Genomic DNA, 18,838 nt, shown 5'->3' with positions numbered 1-18,838 from the left:
GGTGAGCCGGGTCCCTGTGCCCCTCCTCCGCGCTCAGGGGTGAAGCGGGTGCTGGGCGCAGAGGAGCCGGGTTTAATCCCTGCCATAGCACAGAAGGGAATGATCAGATCAAATCACTGCTTTATTGATTCCAAATCTGAGGGGAAACACCCGAATTCACTGATTTATTCCCCCTGTCCTGTGCAGGGCAGGGAGTACCGATTAGGAACAACAGGTTCCCAGGCAGCACCGTAGTGTTTGTACTGCTTAGATTAAGCACCAGTACGTGGTGGGAACAGGGAGAACAACCATCAGTCCATTGGGAAAGGTGTGCTGGGATAAAAAGGAATGCTCCCAGGTAGCCCAGAAGCATCCTGCTTCATAGTTAAAAAGCCATTGCAAGTGGTTAGAGCTGCAGTTATGTGGGTAACTTGTTCCCTATGTCCCCAGAGGCCAGGTTTTAAAGCAGAGCAAATAGTTCCCTTGAACTAAAGAGCAGAAATCCCATAGGATTCAGGCTGTACCTCTGCCCAGTGTTCCCATTTCAGCCCTGACTCAGCAGAGCCTGGGGTTTCTCTGGGGTGGCAAACAGCCTGTGATGGAGATGCGGAGACAGAGGCTCACATTCACCGCTGTGATTTGCATCCTCAGGCTGCACAATAGGAGCCACACAACAGCAGCTCTGCCAGGCACAGAGTGGCAGCATGTGAGGGGCATCCAGCTGTGCGATTCCAGCCTGTATGAGGCTGCTTCCATAGGGATATCCCCCTCTGTGCTCCCAGGCAGGGAGCTGGTGCACAGGGGAGGGAAACAGTGTGTAACAGACGATGGCAGTTTAAGGCTGGAGAAGAGCTCCTGGCTTCAGGCCTGCAGCAGGCTCCTGGCCACGATCATCCGCATCACCTCATTGGTACCTGCAGCGGGATAGGGATGCAAAAGAGAGGAAGTCAAGGGATTTTCCCCCAGATAGAGGGTTCTCCCTGGATCAGCAGTTTCCAGCACAGAAAAGCTCCTCCCGCTGATGCAGGTGGCATTTGGGGCAAAACACAACACATTGCTCAGGCTTCAGAGTGGCAGATGCTGGTGCTTGTACTTTGAAAGGGTGCAGCACCAGGAGTGGCTATAAACCAACATCCGTGTTTAGACTATTAACACACACACACAACGCACAGAGGGAGTGTGGACACACTTGGTACTGGAAACAGGATGTCCTGGGTGTAGGTGAAGGGATTTCAAAGGAGGGGAACCCAGAATGGCCCAAATGAGATAAGGACAGACCCTGTCAGAGACAGGATGGTTTCCCAGCAGGAACATGCCCTTTACCTTCCAGGATCTGGTGGACTCTGACATCTCGCACAAACTGCTGCACAGCATAGTCCTTCAGGTACCCATAGCCCCCATGCATCTGCAGAGCCTGGTTACAGATCTGAGCAGAGAACAACCACCAGTGAAGGGACACGGAGGGCACGGCAGGGATGGGAGCTTGGGAAGAGCTCCCAGTGCTGCTCTCAGTGCCAGCACATCACCCGAGTGCTGTTTCACATTAACGATGCATTTATAGCACAGTAATACCAAGGGAAACACCTTTAAGGGCTATTTTGCTGCTTGTCTGTGGTGCTACCGATGCAAGACGCCAACACCACCATCTACTGGTCACAGAGGGAGAAATCGGTCCTTGTCCTCCCTTCTTGCTTCCCCATTTCTGGGATGTTTTGGGGTAACGTCTTTTCTCAGTGGCCTATCAAAGAGCACTTGTTACCTGGGAATCATGGAATGGGTTGGGAAGCCCTTAGGATCATGCAGTTCCAATCCCCTACCATGAGCAGGGACCCCTCCCAGCCTGCGGCATGGGTATGATCCTGCTCTGCTCCCTGTCCTGTCCCCCTCCTTGGTCCTCTAGAAAGCAGTGCAGGCAGCACAAGCCTGAGCTGTGGAGCTCCACAGGCTGCAGAACTCGGTCCTATGAACACCCTGCTCCTGAAATGAGGCTTCTGGCTCAATGAAGGTGCTTGGGGCTGGGTGATGCCAGCACCCAGCTGCTCCCTGACACCCTGGAGGGGCTGCAAAGCTGCTCCCATGACCCACCTCAAAGCACGCATCGGTAGCAAAGAGCTTGGCCATGGAGCACAGCACCGGTGCCTCGTCCCGCTCCTCCTGCAGTGCCCGTGCCGCGTTGCGCACCATCAGCCGTGCTGCCACCAGGCGTGTGGCCATCTCTGCCAGCCTGAATTGCAGGTACTGCACAGGGAGAGCAGGTCAGCACCTCCGGGGGCAGAGGGGGGCCTGGGCCGTGTGCCCGGCTCGGATGGAGGGTACCTGGTTGTTGGCCAGGGGCTCCCCAAACTGCTTGCGGATGCGGAGATGCTCCTGAGCCAGGAGCACGGAGGCGTGAGCAGCTCCTAAGGAACAAGAAGCTGGGGGGAGAAGACAGGGACACACAGTGAATGTGAGGCAGTGACAGACAGGGAACAAGATGCTCCAGCCCTCCTCCTCCTCCTCCTCTTCCTCACCGATGTTTATCCTGCCTCCATTGAGGCCCTTCATGGCGATGCTGAAGCCCTGCCCCTCGGCTCCCAGCCGGTTGCTGACAGGAACCACGCAGTCCTCAAAGATCACAGCTCGAGTTGGCTGGGAGTTCCAGCCCACCTGGGGAAGAGCAGTGTGCCCTCAGCCTGCCCCAGGAGCAGCACAGAACTGCTCTCAGCCCCTCAGTCTCCTTGCCAAGCTGCTGCAGAGCACCCCAGGCTGTGTGGTTTGGAACCAGTGTGGAAACGGGAATGAGAAGAGGCACGGATCCAATGCTCTGTGATGCTTCCGACATTAAAACCCTTCCCTTCACAAAGGGCAAACTTCACCTAAGCTGGGCTTGGCTTGGGAAGAACGGTCCAGGTGGGATTCTGGTCCCATCCCAGAAGAGATCCCTCATCGTTATCCCACACTTCCCTCACGCACCCAGGAAGCCAGCCCCAAGCCTCTTACCTTCCTCTCTTTCTTCCCAAAGCTGAGCCCTGGTGTTCCCTTCTCCAGCACCAGGCAGGAGATGCCCTTGGGGCCGGGGCCTCCCGTGCGACACATCACCAGGTAGACATCCGTATCCCCCCCTCCGCTGATGAAGGCCTGCAGGAAGGCACAACAAAGGGGGCCCTGTCCTGTGCTAGCCCAGAGCCTGCAGCTACGGGGACCCCAGAAGGTGTTTAGGGACCAGCTCTGCTGAATGCTCTGTGCAGGAGACACAGAGATGGGGAGACAGCAGGAAATGGAAATGGTGAAACGCATACACTGCATCCAGCAGCCTTAGGAGGAGCAGGGAGGTACCTTGGAGCCATTCAGGACGTAGGTGTCCCCTTTCCTCTGAGCCGAGGTCAGCAGGGAAGCTGCATCACTCCCACTTCCTGCTCAAGAGGTAAGGAAGCAGCCAGTGAAGCAAGTCCAGAGCCAGAACCCCCCACCTGCCTCTTCCCAACATCCCAGTGACCGCCCAGGTCAACACGAGCAGAAACTTCCCTGCTGCTTGGAATGGTCAAGTCCAGTTCAGCTGCACTGGGAGCTTGGGAAGGAGCCGATGAGGATGCTCACCTGGCTCAGTCAGGCAGTAGGAAGCAAACTGCTCCATGCTGCAGAGGGACGGGCAGAACCTGCGCCTCTGCTCCTCGCTGCCAAAGGTGTCGATCATCCAAGCACACATGCTGGAGCAGCAGAGAAGGAGCAGCGTTACCAACACAGCCAGCACTTAATCCCATCCTGCATGCCACAGAGCCAGAATCGCTTCATGATGGCATCTCCTTTTGGAGCCTGTTTGTTCATAACCACTAAGAGACCCTCACAAGGACGGGTCTGCTCAGGATCCCAACTTGAACTAAGCAGCAGCCCCAAGAGAGCTGCATCCAGCTGGATTCAGAGCCCATGGAACAACTCACTTGTGGATGCTCATGTAAGCGGTGGTGCTGGTACATCCCGTTGAGAGCGCTTCAAAGATGATGGAGGTATCAAGTCGTGACAATCCAGAGCCGCCGACATCTGGTTTCACGTAGATCCCACCAAATCCCAGCTGGGCTGCCTTGCGCATGGTGTCCACAGGGAAGATTTCCTATTGGGACAGGCAGAGGGAGCGCAGTGACCAGGGGGAATTCAACCTCGGATTCAAACTCTTTTGGTGCAGCAAGGCCAGACCCAAGGTCCTCCAGAGCTGACGTGAACTGGGTGGGTTACAGAAGGGTTTGTCTCTGCCTCGGCTGATAGAGACCATCTGCAGGAGTAAACCCAGGCCTCAGGTGATGGAACAGCCTGGCCAGGGAGGCTTCAAGGTCTTCCTGATGGCTTCCACCCCAGCTGCAGCCTCAAAGCCAAGTCCTACAGATGATGTGACAGCACCGAGGGGCTACTGCAGGACCACCCCTCTAGGGAGCCCCAATCCCCATCATGTCCTAAGGGACAGAAAGCAGAGCAGTACAACCCTGCTGGGGCTGCGGTACCTTCTCATCCCACTCAGCCATGTGAGGAGCCATCTCCTTGGCAGCAAAACCTAGGGCGATGCTCTGGAATTCCTTCTGCTCCTCAGTGAGCCCAGCGGATGCTAAGGAAGAGGGAAGAGAGACCAGAAACCGTGTTTGCTGCAGGGAAACGAGTGTCAAACACCATCCAAGTGTCCCAAGCACTGGGACTGCAAGGAAGTCGAGGAGCAAGCTAAGAATAAAGCAGCCCTCTATAGCTTTAGTCAGAGCCTGCATCCTGCTCCACCCAACGCTGATGTGTTGGTTCCTCTCCCAGGGATGCTGCAGCTCAGTCCCACACGGCAGCAATGCATCTGGGCAGCGCTCAGGAATCCCGTAGGAGGAGAGCGGCTCAGCCCCAGCTGTTATCCCGGTAACCAGAGCCCCCGCTCAGCATCAGGGCTACGAGCCGCCCCTTCTGCCTCCGCCGCGCTGCACCGGGACCCTTCCGAGCCTCGGGATACAACCAAGGTACAACCTTGGATAGCTTGAACCTCAGGATACAACCAGGATACACCCAAGGTACGGGCAGGGCCCGGGACTCCCCATCCCCTCCCACCCATCCCATGCTCACGGTCAATGCAGGAGGCGATGCGGCGCCGTCCAGCCCCGCACCGCAGCCGTGCGGGCAGCAGCGGCCGCAGCCGCGCCGCTCGGGGGGCTCCGCACCAGGCCATGGCCGCACCGGAGCCTCCTCCGCCGGTGCAGGCTGGGAGCTGTAGTCCGGCCCCCGGCGCCTCCCGCTGCGCGCTGGTTCCGGGAGCCCCGAGGGCTCCGCCGCCTCCGGCCGCGCTCACGGTGCGCCCGGTGCCGCTGCCGGTGCCGCTGCCGGGGGACAGGAGCCGGTGAGGGGGGACCGCGGTGGGGCGGACGGAGCCGGGCACGGAGGGGAGGGAGCGCTTGGCACCGGGGCTGGAAAAGTTGATGCCGGCGGAGGCGGACGGTGCCAGGGGCCCTGCCCGACGGGCAGGGGGGGACGCACCAGCCCTTGCCCGTGGGGGGTGTGAGCTGCGGGTGGACAAGCCCAGGCAGAGCCCAGGCTCCGGAGCACAGCGGCTCTGCCTCCCCTCGCAGGGCACAGGGGCCTCTCCTCCATCACTGCCCTGCTGCCGGTGTCCATCAGCGCCTCCGGCACCGGGTGTGGTCCTGATCCGGGGCCAGCGCTAGCACTGATAGAGGGAACGGCTGGGCCCGGGGAAGGGAAGCATTCACCCCTGCACGGCTCCTGCTGCCCTGCCTCTGCCCTCCTCAGCTTACCTGAGCGCTTCTCCCTCTTCCCTCCTTCCACAGCAGCTTCCCGGCGGAGAGAAGATCGTTCCGAGCGAGCAGAGATGCCTTGGCCGAGCAGGAAGAGGGACAAAGCGGCAGTAGCAGGTCTGTGCTGGCATCTTCACTGTCTCACTTGAGCTGTAGTGAAACTGCAGGCATCTTAACGCACATGGGTTCCAGACAGTGTTTCCTCTGTGCAGACGGGCTGAGCAGCCAGGGGTGACCGAGGCCGGGCTGTAGATGAGGGCAGTGATGCATTCACAAGGCCAGGTGGTTCAGAAACACAATTCAGTTCCATTTACAAAGAGCTTTCACCTGCGTGGGTGCAGTGCAGCAACAGGATACTGGTGTCTGCACAGACAAAACCCCAAAGAGCAAGAACCAGGCACCAAGGCACTGTTCTGTGGTGTTTAAAGCAGAAGATGAACAAAGCATCCCATTGGCTCATCCATGGCCCCCTCTGCTTAAACTCCAGCAAATAAGCATCATCTTAGCCTTTCATCACTGCTGTTGGGAGCAGAATGGGGTTTATCTGAGTGTTCTGTTGTCTCTTTTAAAGATAAAAAAGAGCCTGATGCTAAACTTGCCAAAACCGAGGAGGAGGCTCCGGAGGAGGAGGAGGAAGAGGAGAAGTCCACAAAGACCCCAGCTGGGAGTTCCAAGTCAGGGTGGAAGAACTGGAAGAAGACAAAGGAGTCTGACTCCGGTGGCGAGGAGAGCAAGATCACTTACTGCCACTGGCTGCTGAAGTCAGAACCAGAGAGCAGGCTGGAGAAGGGAGTGGATGTGAAAGTAAGGAGCTGCAGCCCCGTTACTCAGCAGGGGGCAGCAGCAGTGTCCCTGCTGGGTTATGGGCTCAGGCAATCCGGATGAACGCTGTTGTGCCTTCACTTCTCACCCCCCTTTGTCTCCCTGCAAACCCACATGTGTTTTCATTCCATTTGGCAGTTCAGCATTGAGGACTTGAAAGCTCAGCCCAACCAGACCACCTTTTGGGATGGAGTAAGAAACTACCAGGTAAGGAGCACACGACAGGGGAAGGCACTGCAGGAGCACTGGGAAAATGGGGAACCTGTTCTGCCTGCAGAAAGGATTTGCTTCTGGGGATGTGCTGGTCAAAGGTTGAGCAATGCTCTGTTACATCATCCACTTTTCCTTTTGCTTTCACCAGCTCTTATTCCTTTTGGCAACCTCTTGCAAGCTGCCCTTACTCAAACACTCTCAGTGGACATCAGTTTTCTGTTCCAGGCCCCTCCACAGAGGAAATCCACGTGTGCTTCCATTGCTGTATGTGCTTCCCCCATACATGATCAGCTCTGATGAACTGCTGCATTCCCACATGCTTCCTAACCACCAGGAGCTTGTCTTTAGCCTGGTTTTTATTTCACATAACACCCTCTTGTTCCTGCTGCTTATAATGAAACCCTTGATGCAAAGAGCTCAGTCTCTTCTTTACACCTGACAGGCAAGGAACTTCCTGAGAGCCATGAAACTTGGGCAGCAGGCCTTCTTCTACCACAGTAACTGTAAAGAGCCTGGCATTGTTGGCATTGTCAAGGTGAGTGCCTCTTCCTTGTCCAGTGTTTTGGAGCAGGGAACGGGTTATCCAACAGCTCCGTAGCCCTGCTTCTGTCTCTGCACCAAAGGGGGGCAAAAGCTCTGCAGTGGGAACAGGAGGTGAGCTTGGGACATCAAGGCTCAAAGATAGATGTACAGCAGGGCTGACACAAGCACTTCTCCCTGGAGAAGTGGGACCAAGCTGTTCCCCTGCTGGCATGTCAGGGTGCTTCCAGCCAGCTCTTGCTCCACACGGATCAAAATCCAACTCAGTTCTAGTCAGTAATAAAACCTGGGGCACAGAGCAGCTTCTGCAGGAGGAGAACTCACCACAAAGGCTCTCATGCTCTACCCAACTGGGTGTGCTCCTCTGCATCGTGCTCCATAGAGGTGATGGGGCTTCGCTGACAACTGTCCTGCTCCATCACCCAGGAGATGGAAAGGAGGGAAAAGGATCTCCCTGTTCGAATGGAGCGCAGGGAAAGCCAGGCTGTGCATCAGGATTAGTCCTTCTCTCTACTCACAGCTTGCTCAAGGGCATTTCAATAGCCTTTGCTTTGAACCAATGTCTCACGTTCTTCTCCCTTTCTGCTTCAGATCGTAAAGGAGGCTTACCCTGATCACACACAGTTTGATCAGAAGAATCCTCATTATGATTCCTCCAGCAGAAAAGAGAACCCCAAATGGTCCATGGTAATGTAGTAAACCAAATACAGCTGCTTCAAGCTCTGTGTGCAAGCTGAGTGGAGGCAGAAGCCTCTTTGCATCATACTGTGTGTCCCCTTAAGCTTCTGTCCTGGCCTAGCTACCTTGTTCTCTCTCAAGAAGAAGGTCAAGGCTGATGGTTTCTCTGCCTTTTCCCCTATTTCTTCCAGAAGGCCGCCAAATCTATCCCCCTAAGTCTTTAAATGTTGGATGCAGACTGACATCCATGCACAGCAGGATTCTGGGTTAGCAAAGAGAACATCTCTAAGTACCACTCTCAGCCTAGCACAAAGCAAGCTGTAGTTCTGAGGCACACTCAGTGACAGGGAAGTGACTGTTCACAGGCTGACTACATCCCACAGCTTCATTCTGTATTGCCTGTGCCAGCATGGATGTGTGCTGCTAGTGCCCAGTGCTCACATTGCCGTCAGCACATCACCTGCAGGAGCAACCCAAAGTTCTTTTAGCCTCAAGCAAGGAAAAGCTTCCACACTGTTATAAGGTGGCATTTGCTTCAGTTTAAGATCTTTATCCCCCTCCACCAACATCTTATGGGATGTCTGGAGGCTTTATCCTCCTGTGTTGCCCCTCGCTTCCCAGGTGGATGTGCAGTTTGTGCGGATGACCAAGCGCTTCATCCCACTCTCTGAGATCAAGGCTCACCACCTGGCACACAAAGCAGATGGAGGCCCCCTCAAGAACATGATGCTCTTCACAAGACAGCGGCTTTCCATCCAGCCACTGACACAAGGTAGGAACCTTCTTCCCTGCGGAGGCAGCCCTCACTCCCAGTGCCTTCCAGTCCCATTTACAGCTTTTCCTCCCTTACCTTTCCAATGCAGAGGAGTTTGATTTTGTCTTGAGTCTGGAAGAGGAGAAGCCACATTAAGAACCCACCAGCAGCACAGTTTGTACCTTGCCTTTGATGCTCCTAAACCAGCCTAATTCCCAAGTTCCCTTGCTCAACCCCAGCAACAAAATGTGCCCGCACATGATCCACAGCTCCACATCCCTTCTCCTGACCCACTGTTACTTGCTTCTTTTTAAATAAAGCTTTTGAGAATCAACTGCAGCTTCTCCTTTGTGATAGCTGAGAAATCTGCAGTTTAGCTCCTGAGGGACCAAACATCCTCCTTGGGGATCTACTACGGGATCCAGTGCGGTTCCATGTGCTGCAGAGGCACATTGCTCTGCAGGAAGGTACCACTAGAACAAGAACATATAGATACACATTCAGCTTGCTTGCTGCAAAGCACATCAGTTAACTTCCTGTAGGTACCAGACTCCTCAGGTTATTTAAGCTATGGGATCAGGGAAGTGGAAGATAAATACAGCTACCTTGCTCATTGTAAGCTATAAGGGTTCTCCATCAGCAAAGCTTCTAAAGGAAGACCAAGGATTGACAAAGCTACCAAAGGACAAGCTCCTCCTGGAGCGCTGCTCTGCACAGCACTCAGGGAAAATGGCTTTGTACCATAAAGAACCCAAGGCCAGAGGCAGGCAGCATGAACCACAGCAGACCAGGTCGGGCACAGCATTGACAGCCAGGGCTGGCTCTTTTTAATTGGAGAGACAAAAAAAACCCAAGTTGGAAAATACAGCCATTGAAAAGACAATGAATTAAGAAACATGTAAACACAGCAAGAGGCTTAATTACAGGTTGCACTGCTTGGCTGGAGGACTTGCACACTGCCCCTGCTCCAGCCTGCCTGGGGGAGAGGGAATGAGCCAAGGGCTAACAGAACCTCAGGGGCCACGACTGCTCCAGTGCTGTAAGCCCCTTACATGCTAAGGAACTGCTCTCATACCCACAGTGACCTTATGCTTCCTTCCGCTTCTCTCTGAAGAGGCTCAGCACATCTGCTCCGTCCCAGACAAACACAGGGCCTAGTGGGCAACAGGTGAATGGTCCATTAGATGAAGGGAAAAATGGGAATCGTTTCTACATTCTGGTTCCACAAGCAGGGACACGGGAGGGGCACAGAGGGAAAAAATCAACCCAAACAACTCATGCACCTTTTCCAAGGGAACCTTCCCTACGTGGTGAGATGTTGAACAGAACTCTCCCAACTGTGCCTTGTTATCCCACATCCAGTACTGCTGCTGTTCAGCCAGTAAACAAAACACTCCTGGAATGCAGAGACACCTTCATCCACGGGGTTTCTTTAATACCACGTGGCCTACAAGCAAGAGGAATGGGCGAGGATGGGAATTCCAGGTAGGATGGGAGCTGAGGGGAAGCTAGAGTGGGGGTTAGGGTACTGCTGTGCTCAGCTAAGCCATGGAAGGATAGTCTGCTATCCCCAAGGCTCCCATCGGGAGCTTCACTTGTCCCTAAAAGATTGTGTATTGCCACAGCACAGGTTCCCCCTGCACAGAGAGGGACAGAAAGGAGTAAATCCAGGTTCCTTTGCCTCCTGACCCCCTGCCCTGCCACAGGGCACTTGTCTGACACCAGGAAGACCCAGCTCCAGCCCACAACACAGACCTCTCATGGGCAGAAAGCAAGCCACGTCTTCAGATGAGAGTAGCACAGGGTGAGACATAGCATCGGGCGGGGACGAGCTCAGGAGTGTCCTCTACAACAGCGCGATCTGTCCAGCTCTGCTGACAGCCACAGGCTTACACGTGGTGAGTAAAAGATAACTGACTTTGGCAAGCAGAAACACACATTTATCACTGGGATACAGTAGCTGTCTTAGTACATAAAATGCTCCCCATCCCACCCAGGCCCCGCTCCCTCCACCAGCACTGCTCCACTAAACAAAGCAGAAGATACCCCAGTGAGCCACCAACTCACAGGGAAATCCAGGCAAATCCCACTCAACAGAGCTCATATCCCAGCATTTCCTGCAGGCTTCTGTCTCTCCATCTGGTAGGAGGTCTAGCCCTCTGCTTCCTCAAAGGGCAGCTAAACAGGGGGGATATTCTCCAGACTCCATCAAGTCTACAAAGCCACATCTAATTGTTAATGGAGGAATGACTCCCTTCTGGGAATGTTCTCATGATTTCACTTAGCTGAAGACTAGGAAAAGCTTAATTCAGGGAAGGAAAAGCCCACATTCAAGTTCTCAAATCACAACATTACCCTCAGATCTTCAAGCTCAGACCTTAGGAATGTGCCTCTGGAAACACAGAGCTCTATCATCCTGGTTGCCACTTGGCTTCATCTAGCAGCACACACATAGGCCATAAGCTTCTTAAAACCATTTCATCCACTTTCTGTAATTCCTAATCCTCATCCCACAGGCCTGAGAAAGCAAACACAACCATACACATGTGTTTCTATACTGCCCTGTCTGTCCCTACTACAAAGACTGCTCTGCCACAAGGACACAGGAACGAGCAGGACAGCGTGTGCAGCGTAAGCCCACTCCCAGGAGAGCCCCCATTGATGTCTCACCCCCCCAAAGCATCCTCTGGAGCTCTCCAGCCAGAGAGGGGCACTCAGGCAGGTGCTGGGACAACACTAGGAAGGCACTGCTCTTGGCCAGGAGCCTCCTGCCCCCTCCTATTGCCGACTCAACAGCACTGGGACCTTCACAGCTCTGCCCAACCTGTGCCACCTCCTCCTGCACTCCCATGCCTCGCTCCCTCCTGCCAGGCACAGCTCCTCCTTGCCACGACACACAGGAGCTCCACAGCAAGGCCACTGCAGCGTGCTCAGTGTGGCTGAGTCAGTGACATGATACAGCTGTTTGTGACAAGGAATCCAGCATGGAAAGGAAGGGGAGGCAGCGAGGGGATAACACTCAGCACTTCAAGAAGGCCACACCTCAGTCCGAGTCCCTCCTCTACCTTCCAGCTAATCCCTGTGTCCTTTTTCCTCGTGAAGGTTTCAGAAAGGCAAGGCAATATCCATCCTGCACAGCCCCAGAGCAACCTCCACCCCGCTGGGAAGCAGCAGCAGATGGGGCCTCCACTTGCTCTCTCCCTCCCCACTGCCACACCAAAAGGGTCTCGGGGCAGAGAGGAGATCAGGCAGCTCCACAGCCTCAGGACACACGCCTCAAAGCAGCTGCTCCCAGAGGAATGCCATTGACTGGGAAGCACTGAGGCACCTTCAGCTCCGCAGCACCAGTGCTGCAGCTCCTCTTGCCCTCCCATCCCTTCCCACCCTGCGAGTCCTTTGAAGAAAGGAATTAAGTCAAAAACGGGTATTTGTTTTCACAAAGTCTCTCAAGTGTTTTGTCCTCCTCCTCCTCCTGCTGCTGCTGTCCCTCTGGCTCCACAGCAGCATCCTCTGTGTGGCCCCTCACTGCCGGCCGTTGTTCTCTGCAGGCTGGTTGGGGGTCTTGGCCTCGGGGTGCGAGGAGGTCCCCTCAAACCGCTGGGAAGCGATGGCTGCTTGGTGGGACATGCTCTTCCTCACGATGTCTCCTTTCCTCCAGAGCACCACCTCCTGCAGTAACACAGCCAGCAGGCCTGGTCAGGGCTTGTGGGGCCTCCTCCTGGCCCCAGCCAGACCCAAAGGCTGAGCCAGGCAAGCAGTGAGAGCTCAGCCCATGCTGGCATCTTCCACCACATGTGTGGCCCTTTGCAGCCTTGGTGTGTTTGGGTAGAGCTCTGCTCCCCAGGGTCTGAGCACACAGAGGCATCCCACTGGACATCTAGGGCAGCCATGGGCTATCACATTGGAATGGGTAAGGTGAGAAGCTCCACCATGGGGCAACAGTGGAAAAGAAATCCCAGTTAGGCTCACATTTGACCCATGTGGACCACTCTTTGCACATGCTCATTGGTATATGGCTATTGGTATATGGAATATCCCTATGGATATTCGGGCAAGAACATGATTCTCCCCATGGGAATCCCAAATTCCCAGAAGGTGCTTCTAAAACAGGAGCCCAAGTGACAGTCCATAGGCCCAAGAAGAAAACCAGCTCTGCTCCTCACCTGCTGTTTGAAGTAGCGCCTCTCTTCCTCATCGATCAGCACCAGGTTGAGGTAATAACGCACCGAGAACTTCTTATTGATGTCCCTCATGGTTGGAGTCAGCTCATAGCCAGCCAGGAAGAGCCTGATGGGAATGGACTCCCCTGCAAAGTGCACAGAACCATCAGCACAGGCAGAATGCACAGCTGTCAACTAGGAGAGCACCAGCAAAACACCTCACTAGGCCACAAACACCGTGACCATCTCCACACGTGGGGTAAGAGGAGCAAGAACATCTCAGCCTGCTTCAGAAACCCATAGGGATCCTGCCCTTGCTGACAGCTACTCCACCTCCGCTTCTAAGAGCATGGGACTCGCTGTGACCTTCATCAAGACAGCACTGCAGGAAGGAATGAGTAAGGTGCCATTTTCTCTGGCAGAGGAGAATGTGGCACAGGAGACTGGCAGGCAGCTAGAACATCATCTTTCTGCTCCAAGCTGCAGCAATGCCAGCTGGTGGCCCATGCCAGCAGGGAATTTACATCTATTCCACTGCTTCAGCACAAGAATTAAGTCATTGCAGCTCATTATGCCTCAGTTCCTCCTCATCAGATCAGAGAAGGAAGGGGATCATATTTAACCACCACTGGTGAGCCCACCAGTGAAACAGGAGCACACAGATCCAGCTGAAGATACTGCAGGACTCCTGTTCCCATCCCAAAAGACTCCCAAGAAGAGGAATTCCGAAGGGTTCATCTGCCTTCTCACCTCTCACAGGTGCCCCATCCATGATCTCGTATTTGGCTATTGTGTCATTCTCGTGATAGACGTTGGGGCCGGTCCCTGTTGTTTCTCTCTTGATGATATCTATCTCCATGTGCTTGATCTTGATTCGCACCAGCAGGAAGTAGATCTTGCCAACAATCACATCTTTTAAATGATACCTAGCATGTGAGGGGGCAAAGCACCACAATCAGTATCTGCACCACGACATCAAAGCCTTCAAATGCAATTGTTTAGGTCAATGAAAACTAACCCCAATATTACACCAGCAGCAGGTTTGTCAGCATCAGCTGGGAAAGGTGCATCAAAACTAGCTTAAAAAGAGCTGTTCCCAACTTCTCTGCCTGAATTGATGTCCCACTTCAGCTGCACTGACTGGTAAAGAGCAGGCTTGATACTTGGAAGACGCTTGGAAATACTGATCTTGCCAAGGATAATACAGGGAACACGAAGTTACTGCAGCAGCCTCACACTGTGCTCCAAGCTCAGGGAAGCCACAGCTTCCCACACCTTGATCACAGAGATGTGATCCCCCACATCGGTGGGGCAGGGCGAGGAGCCCACAGATCCCCTGCAGGATCCAACCTGCCTTGCTGGACACGTGCACACAGATCCCCTTTGAGCATCACACACATGCCTCAGGCTTCCAAACCAAGCTGTCCCCTGCAGCAGATGGCTCCTGGCAGCCACTGTCTGCTCCCAAGACACTTACTTGGACTTGTTGTACTCAAACTCAATGTGTAGGCAATCCTCAATCCCCACCTCCATCTTGATGGAGGAGTTGAGCTCCGGGTAGGTGCTCAGGGTGTGCACAACTATGTCCATCTCCTTCACCACGTCGTTCAGTCTGCGGCTGACGGTCGCACGGAGGAAATACCTGCAAGGCCAGTGCCCTCCTGTTAGAGGGGGCTCAGGAAGCAATGGGGACAAGCAGGGAGGGATGTGGGGCTGAATGGGTTGCACTGGACTAGGCAAGCAGTCTCACAGGTATCCTGGCTTCTGGAGCAGCCAATACCCCGGGTTGGAAAAGACTGAAGGGAATTTTCTAATGGAAAAGGCTTCTCTGAGCTTTCATGCATTTGTGAGCCTGAGCTGCCCAAGGACCATTGTGGAGATCCAAGTAACGACCTGCACAGGGTAAAACCACTTTTGCAAGAGATGAGATCACACTGGTTTCCACAGACACACCTCTTCTTGCAGATCCCAACTTCCCAACCCCCCTTTGAAGGCCAGCAACTGGATTTCCAGTCAACTGGAGCTCCTCAATGTGAAATACATGCTGATAAAAGCAGAGCCCTCCAAGACAACTCAGCCTCCCCAGATCCATTGGGAACTACATTCTAAGCTTGTAAGGATGTGTGGGAAGGGATGCAGGGAATACCAGCACCTGCACCCTGCAAGAGCCAGGGCACAGGGAGGGGACTCACCGCAGCTTCACGTTCTGCCCCGTGTAGGACTCATAAGGCTTTTCCACGTGGGTGAACTCAAAGTCAAAGGTCTGTGACTGAGTGAATTCACCAGGACGGGCCAGGTCCTTCACCAGGGACACGAACTCATGGTGGTTCCCTCGGTCATAGTAGAGTTCTGGGAAGACAGAAGGGCTGGGTAAGCTGCTCAATCCCACACAAGAAAGAAAGGCAGGAGATGACACAGGCCCTGCAGCAGGAAGAGGTCTGTGCAGCCTCACCAACTCCACATGAGGAGCTCACCTTGCCTCAGGGATGTGGGTCACCTCCTATCAGTATTAATTAGACTGGTTGAGAAGAGGAGCCAGTGGCTCATGCAATATTCCAGGGAAAAGGCATTGCCACTGGAAGGAGAGGAAAACACCACCACTGCTTCCCTGGAACAGCACACAGTGACTGGGCAAAATCAAGGACTAGGAGCTTCCTGCTGTTCCTGCTTATCCTTTCACGACAAAGAGTTTGAGTGGTCTCGATTCCCACCAGGGAATACCAGTGGAGATTGTCACCAATTCCTGCAGTACCCAGCACTCAGTGCATGACTGCCAAGTGCGTGGGGAGGAGGTTGAGTCAGGTGCTCCACCAGTCCCTGGGTAACACACGAACACTGATGAGGGAAGAGCATTCACCTTTGGAAGCACTGCTCAGACCAGCCCAGGTAACCAACACCAGCCCATTGCTTCAGTTTTCCCACAGCCTTCTTGGGCCTGCAAGAAACAACTGCAGGTTTCCTCACTTAATGCACTTACACAAGCATTCTCCTTTAGGACAAAGCCACAGAAACTTCAAGCGCTGCAATTTGCATTAACAGCTTGGTATCACAGCTAAGCATCAATGAAACCTGCCCTTCCCAAGGCTGTGTGAGCACTGTGCCTACCAGACACCCACACAGGCCTTCCAAAAGGTAAAGTCTTTGCCAGTCTGATATGGTGAGATGAGGAAACAAACCCCCAGGTTCACTGTCAGCACTAAACTGTGCAGAGAAGGCTTCTAAGAGGGATTAGCAATGGTCAGGAACTGTTGTGAGACTCACTCCTCCACTCCTTGAGATGCACAGCGAGACTCCAGTTTGTGACTTCAGTTTCATACACCCCTCTGCTCACCCTATCTCCATAATGGAAGTATTGGCACCAGGACACCCGTCACTTAAGCTAAACAGTGAGTGCCATCAAGGCTGGGCAGGCAGGTGACACAAATAAAGCAGCTCTCTGCATTGAATACACGTCCACAGGGAGGGAAGTGCTTGCTAACGTGACAGGAGAAGCCTCGTGCCACATAACAGGAGGAACAGATCATCTTGCCACACAATGCAGAAAGCAACGACTGAATTTAAAGCAAGGGGAAGCAAATGCCAGCACTACCTTGGAAGGACCCACTCTGCAGCCTTAAGTGGAGAAAGGATTGGTGTTTCCCACACATTAGCATAGCAAACAGGTATAAGTTGTAGTTGCAAGTTTTCAGGGCTACAGGGTTTCCAGATGAAACAAAACCATGCTCAGGACATTGCAAAATGAACTGTTAAATGGGTTCTGTGCTCACCAGTGGCCACAGAGCACACAGTGTTCACAGCCTGGACCCTGGTCTGAAATACCCATTCTCCCCACTACACCTCTATGTATGGTGTGGATACTGACCTCGTGACCCTGGGAATATAAGGCAGGCTGGTTTGAGATGGAAAGCATTAAGGTGGTACAAAGTTCAGCTCTTTAATAAAGGAGCCTGATGGGCAAGAAGAAAGGGCTGGTGTGTGGCCACAGCAGCTCCTACCATACCTGCTGGGTGATAATGTGACTTCAGAGCCCTTATTCTAACTGGGTGAGGCTCAAAAGTCTTCCAAAATGGGCAATGAGAAGCAGGTGAGGCAGCACAAAGAGAAAACAGAGCAGGAAGTGAAGTTCATGCTTAATTTCCACTGACAATCATCATCAAATGGGCTCCCTCCTGAGCAACAGGCTTAGCTACACCCTCTTGTTTGCAGGCTCCCCTACCTGGCCTCCCCTTCCCTTCCAGAAAGCAGCATTAAGCACAAGTGAGGCCAGCAAAATCATCCAGCACCAATACCGGGGTTGGATGGGGACACCTCCAGTTCCCTTGCCTACAGCCCGATTTGCAATGCAGAGGCTGCAGACCCACAGCTCACACAGTGGTTTGGGGGGGTCAAAGTGCCCCAGACAGCAGGAACACCAGCACAAGAGGGACGTGGAGCTGTTGGAGAGTCCAGAGGAGACCATGGAGATGCTGTGAGGGCTGGAGCAGCTCTGCTCTGGAGCCAGGCTGGGGCAGCCTGGAGAAGGCTCCTAAAGGGCAGACCTTAGAGCAGCTCCAGTGCCTAAAGGGTGAGATCATGATTCCAAGATCCTGAAGTTATTTTGGGGTGCAGGGATGAAACATGGACATCTCCACTGGGATCAAGGTGGGTGTGGCTCTCTGAGAGAGCAGGAAACATTCAATCCGCATTGGTTACACACATGGATAACCACGAGTTTTGAACAACTTGAAGCCAGCCAACCAACCATGCAGGGACACATAGACATGCACTCGAGAAACAGAGTCAAGATGGAATGAACTAAGCTGAAGAGAAGGCCTCAAGAATCCCAGCCCGGTTTGGGATGAAAAGGACCTTAAAACTCATCCAGGTCCATAGACAGGGACACTTTCCATTGGGCCAGGGTGCTCCAAGCCCCTGTGTCCAACCTGGCCTTGAGCACTGCCAGGGATGGGGCAGCCACAGCTACTCTGGGCACCCTGTGCCAGCGCCTCAGCACCCTCACAGTGAACAGCTTCTGCCTAAGAGCTCATCTCCATCTCCCACCATAAGAAAGCTCATTCACCCGGGTCAAACAGAGGCTGGGGAAGCCCCTGGGATGGATGGGCAAACCCAACCCAATTGCCCACCCTTTGCTTCCCGCAGTGGGTGGACAGGCACCCGAGCAATGCCAACAGCAGAGCCATTCTGGAGAATCCCCCCTGGCAGTGGGCACTGCTCAGACCTGCACCTGCAGGAGGTAACACAAGCACCACCCACCTCCAACACATGCAGTCTGCGAGCTGAAACCAGTGCCCGAGCAGAGCTGGAATATAGGACGAGGAAATAGGGAACAATGACCTGGAAAGAGGCTGGAGCTCCTTCCCTTCACCTCCAACAGAGGATGGCCTGACTGCGTGTGGCTATAGCGATCCCCCCGTGGGCAGGAGCACACCCCGCTTCACGCCATCCCCACCTCCACACCCCAAGGCCCGGCAGCATTCCCGTGCTATGGCAGTGAGAGCAGAGCGGCTCCGCGAGGCCTCACCGATCTGCCCGATGAACTCCACTTTGATGCCCTGGTGCTCCAGCCGCTTGTTGGGGTGCTTCAGGGTGAGCACCACCCGCCCGGACACGGTCTCCCCGTCGTAGAACAGGAAATACTTCTCCTTCTTCCCTTCCTCCGTCTTGTGCTCCACCCGCCGCCGGCTCTCGCCGTCGCTCAGCACCAGCTCCAGCTCCACGCTCTGCCCGAACCCGAAGAAGCTCATTGCACCGGGGGATGGGGGGGGCCCGGCCTGGCCCCGACGCTCAGAGCAGCCGAGGGGTCTCTGGGGCGGAAGGGGCCCGCAATGCGGCACGGACACGGGCGGCGGGACCCGGGCGCCGCTGGAGGGAGCCCGGGGCGGGCGCGGCCCCGCGGCCCCTCAGCCCTCACCGGGAGCGCGGCCCCCGCCTCACCGCCGGCCCAG

At 54.5% G+C, this 18,838-nt stretch overlaps 3 protein-coding genes across 3 annotated transcripts; 1 reads left to right on the top strand and 2 right to left on the bottom strand.

The window, feature by feature from the left end:
• Nucleotides 1-102: 102 nt before the first annotated feature.
• ACAD8 (acyl-CoA dehydrogenase family member 8) lies at nucleotides 103-5,909 on the bottom strand. The gene is made up of 12 exons (XM_034069627.1): nucleotides 5,904-5,909; nucleotides 5,727-5,850; nucleotides 4,452-4,552; nucleotides 3,897-4,066; nucleotides 3,556-3,665; nucleotides 3,295-3,371; nucleotides 2,959-3,096; nucleotides 2,490-2,625; nucleotides 2,296-2,393; nucleotides 2,065-2,217; nucleotides 1,303-1,405; nucleotides 103-893 (listed from the first exon to the last, which is right to left on the bottom strand). The coding sequence occupies exons 1-12, from the start codon at nucleotides 5,907-5,909 to the stop codon at nucleotides 841-843; spliced, it is 1,269 nt and encodes a 422-aa protein (XP_033925518.1). The 3' UTR covers nucleotides 103-840.
• THYN1 (thymocyte nuclear protein 1) lies at nucleotides 5,908-8,889 on the top strand. Its single transcript, XM_034069626.1, has 7 exons — nucleotides 5,908-5,911; nucleotides 6,298-6,530; nucleotides 6,687-6,755; nucleotides 7,204-7,296; nucleotides 7,893-7,988; nucleotides 8,601-8,751; nucleotides 8,843-8,889. The coding sequence occupies exons 1-7, from the start codon at nucleotides 5,908-5,910 to the stop codon at nucleotides 8,887-8,889; spliced, it is 693 nt and encodes a 230-aa protein (XP_033925517.1).
• Nucleotides 8,890-11,472: 2,583 nt separating this feature from the next.
• Nucleotides 11,473-18,808, bottom strand: VPS26B (VPS26 retromer complex component B). The gene is made up of 6 exons (XM_005142795.3): nucleotides 18,415-18,808; nucleotides 15,086-15,242; nucleotides 14,371-14,535; nucleotides 13,644-13,819; nucleotides 12,897-13,039; nucleotides 11,473-12,402 (listed from the first exon to the last, which is right to left on the bottom strand). The coding sequence occupies exons 1-6, from the start codon at nucleotides 18,635-18,637 to the stop codon at nucleotides 12,256-12,258; spliced, it is 1,011 nt and encodes a 336-aa protein (XP_005142852.1). The 5' UTR covers nucleotides 18,638-18,808; the 3' UTR covers nucleotides 11,473-12,255.
• Nucleotides 18,809-18,838: the final 30 nt, after the last annotated feature.

This window comes from Melopsittacus undulatus, chromosome 15, assembly GCF_012275295.1.
Source record: "Melopsittacus undulatus isolate bMelUnd1 chromosome 15, bMelUnd1.mat.Z, whole genome shotgun sequence".
Lineage (NCBI taxonomy): Eukaryota > Metazoa > Chordata > Aves > Psittaciformes > Psittaculidae > Melopsittacus > Melopsittacus undulatus.
The sequence above is the reverse complement of the archived record's forward strand: the minus strand, read 5'-3'. Positions and strand labels throughout refer to the sequence as shown.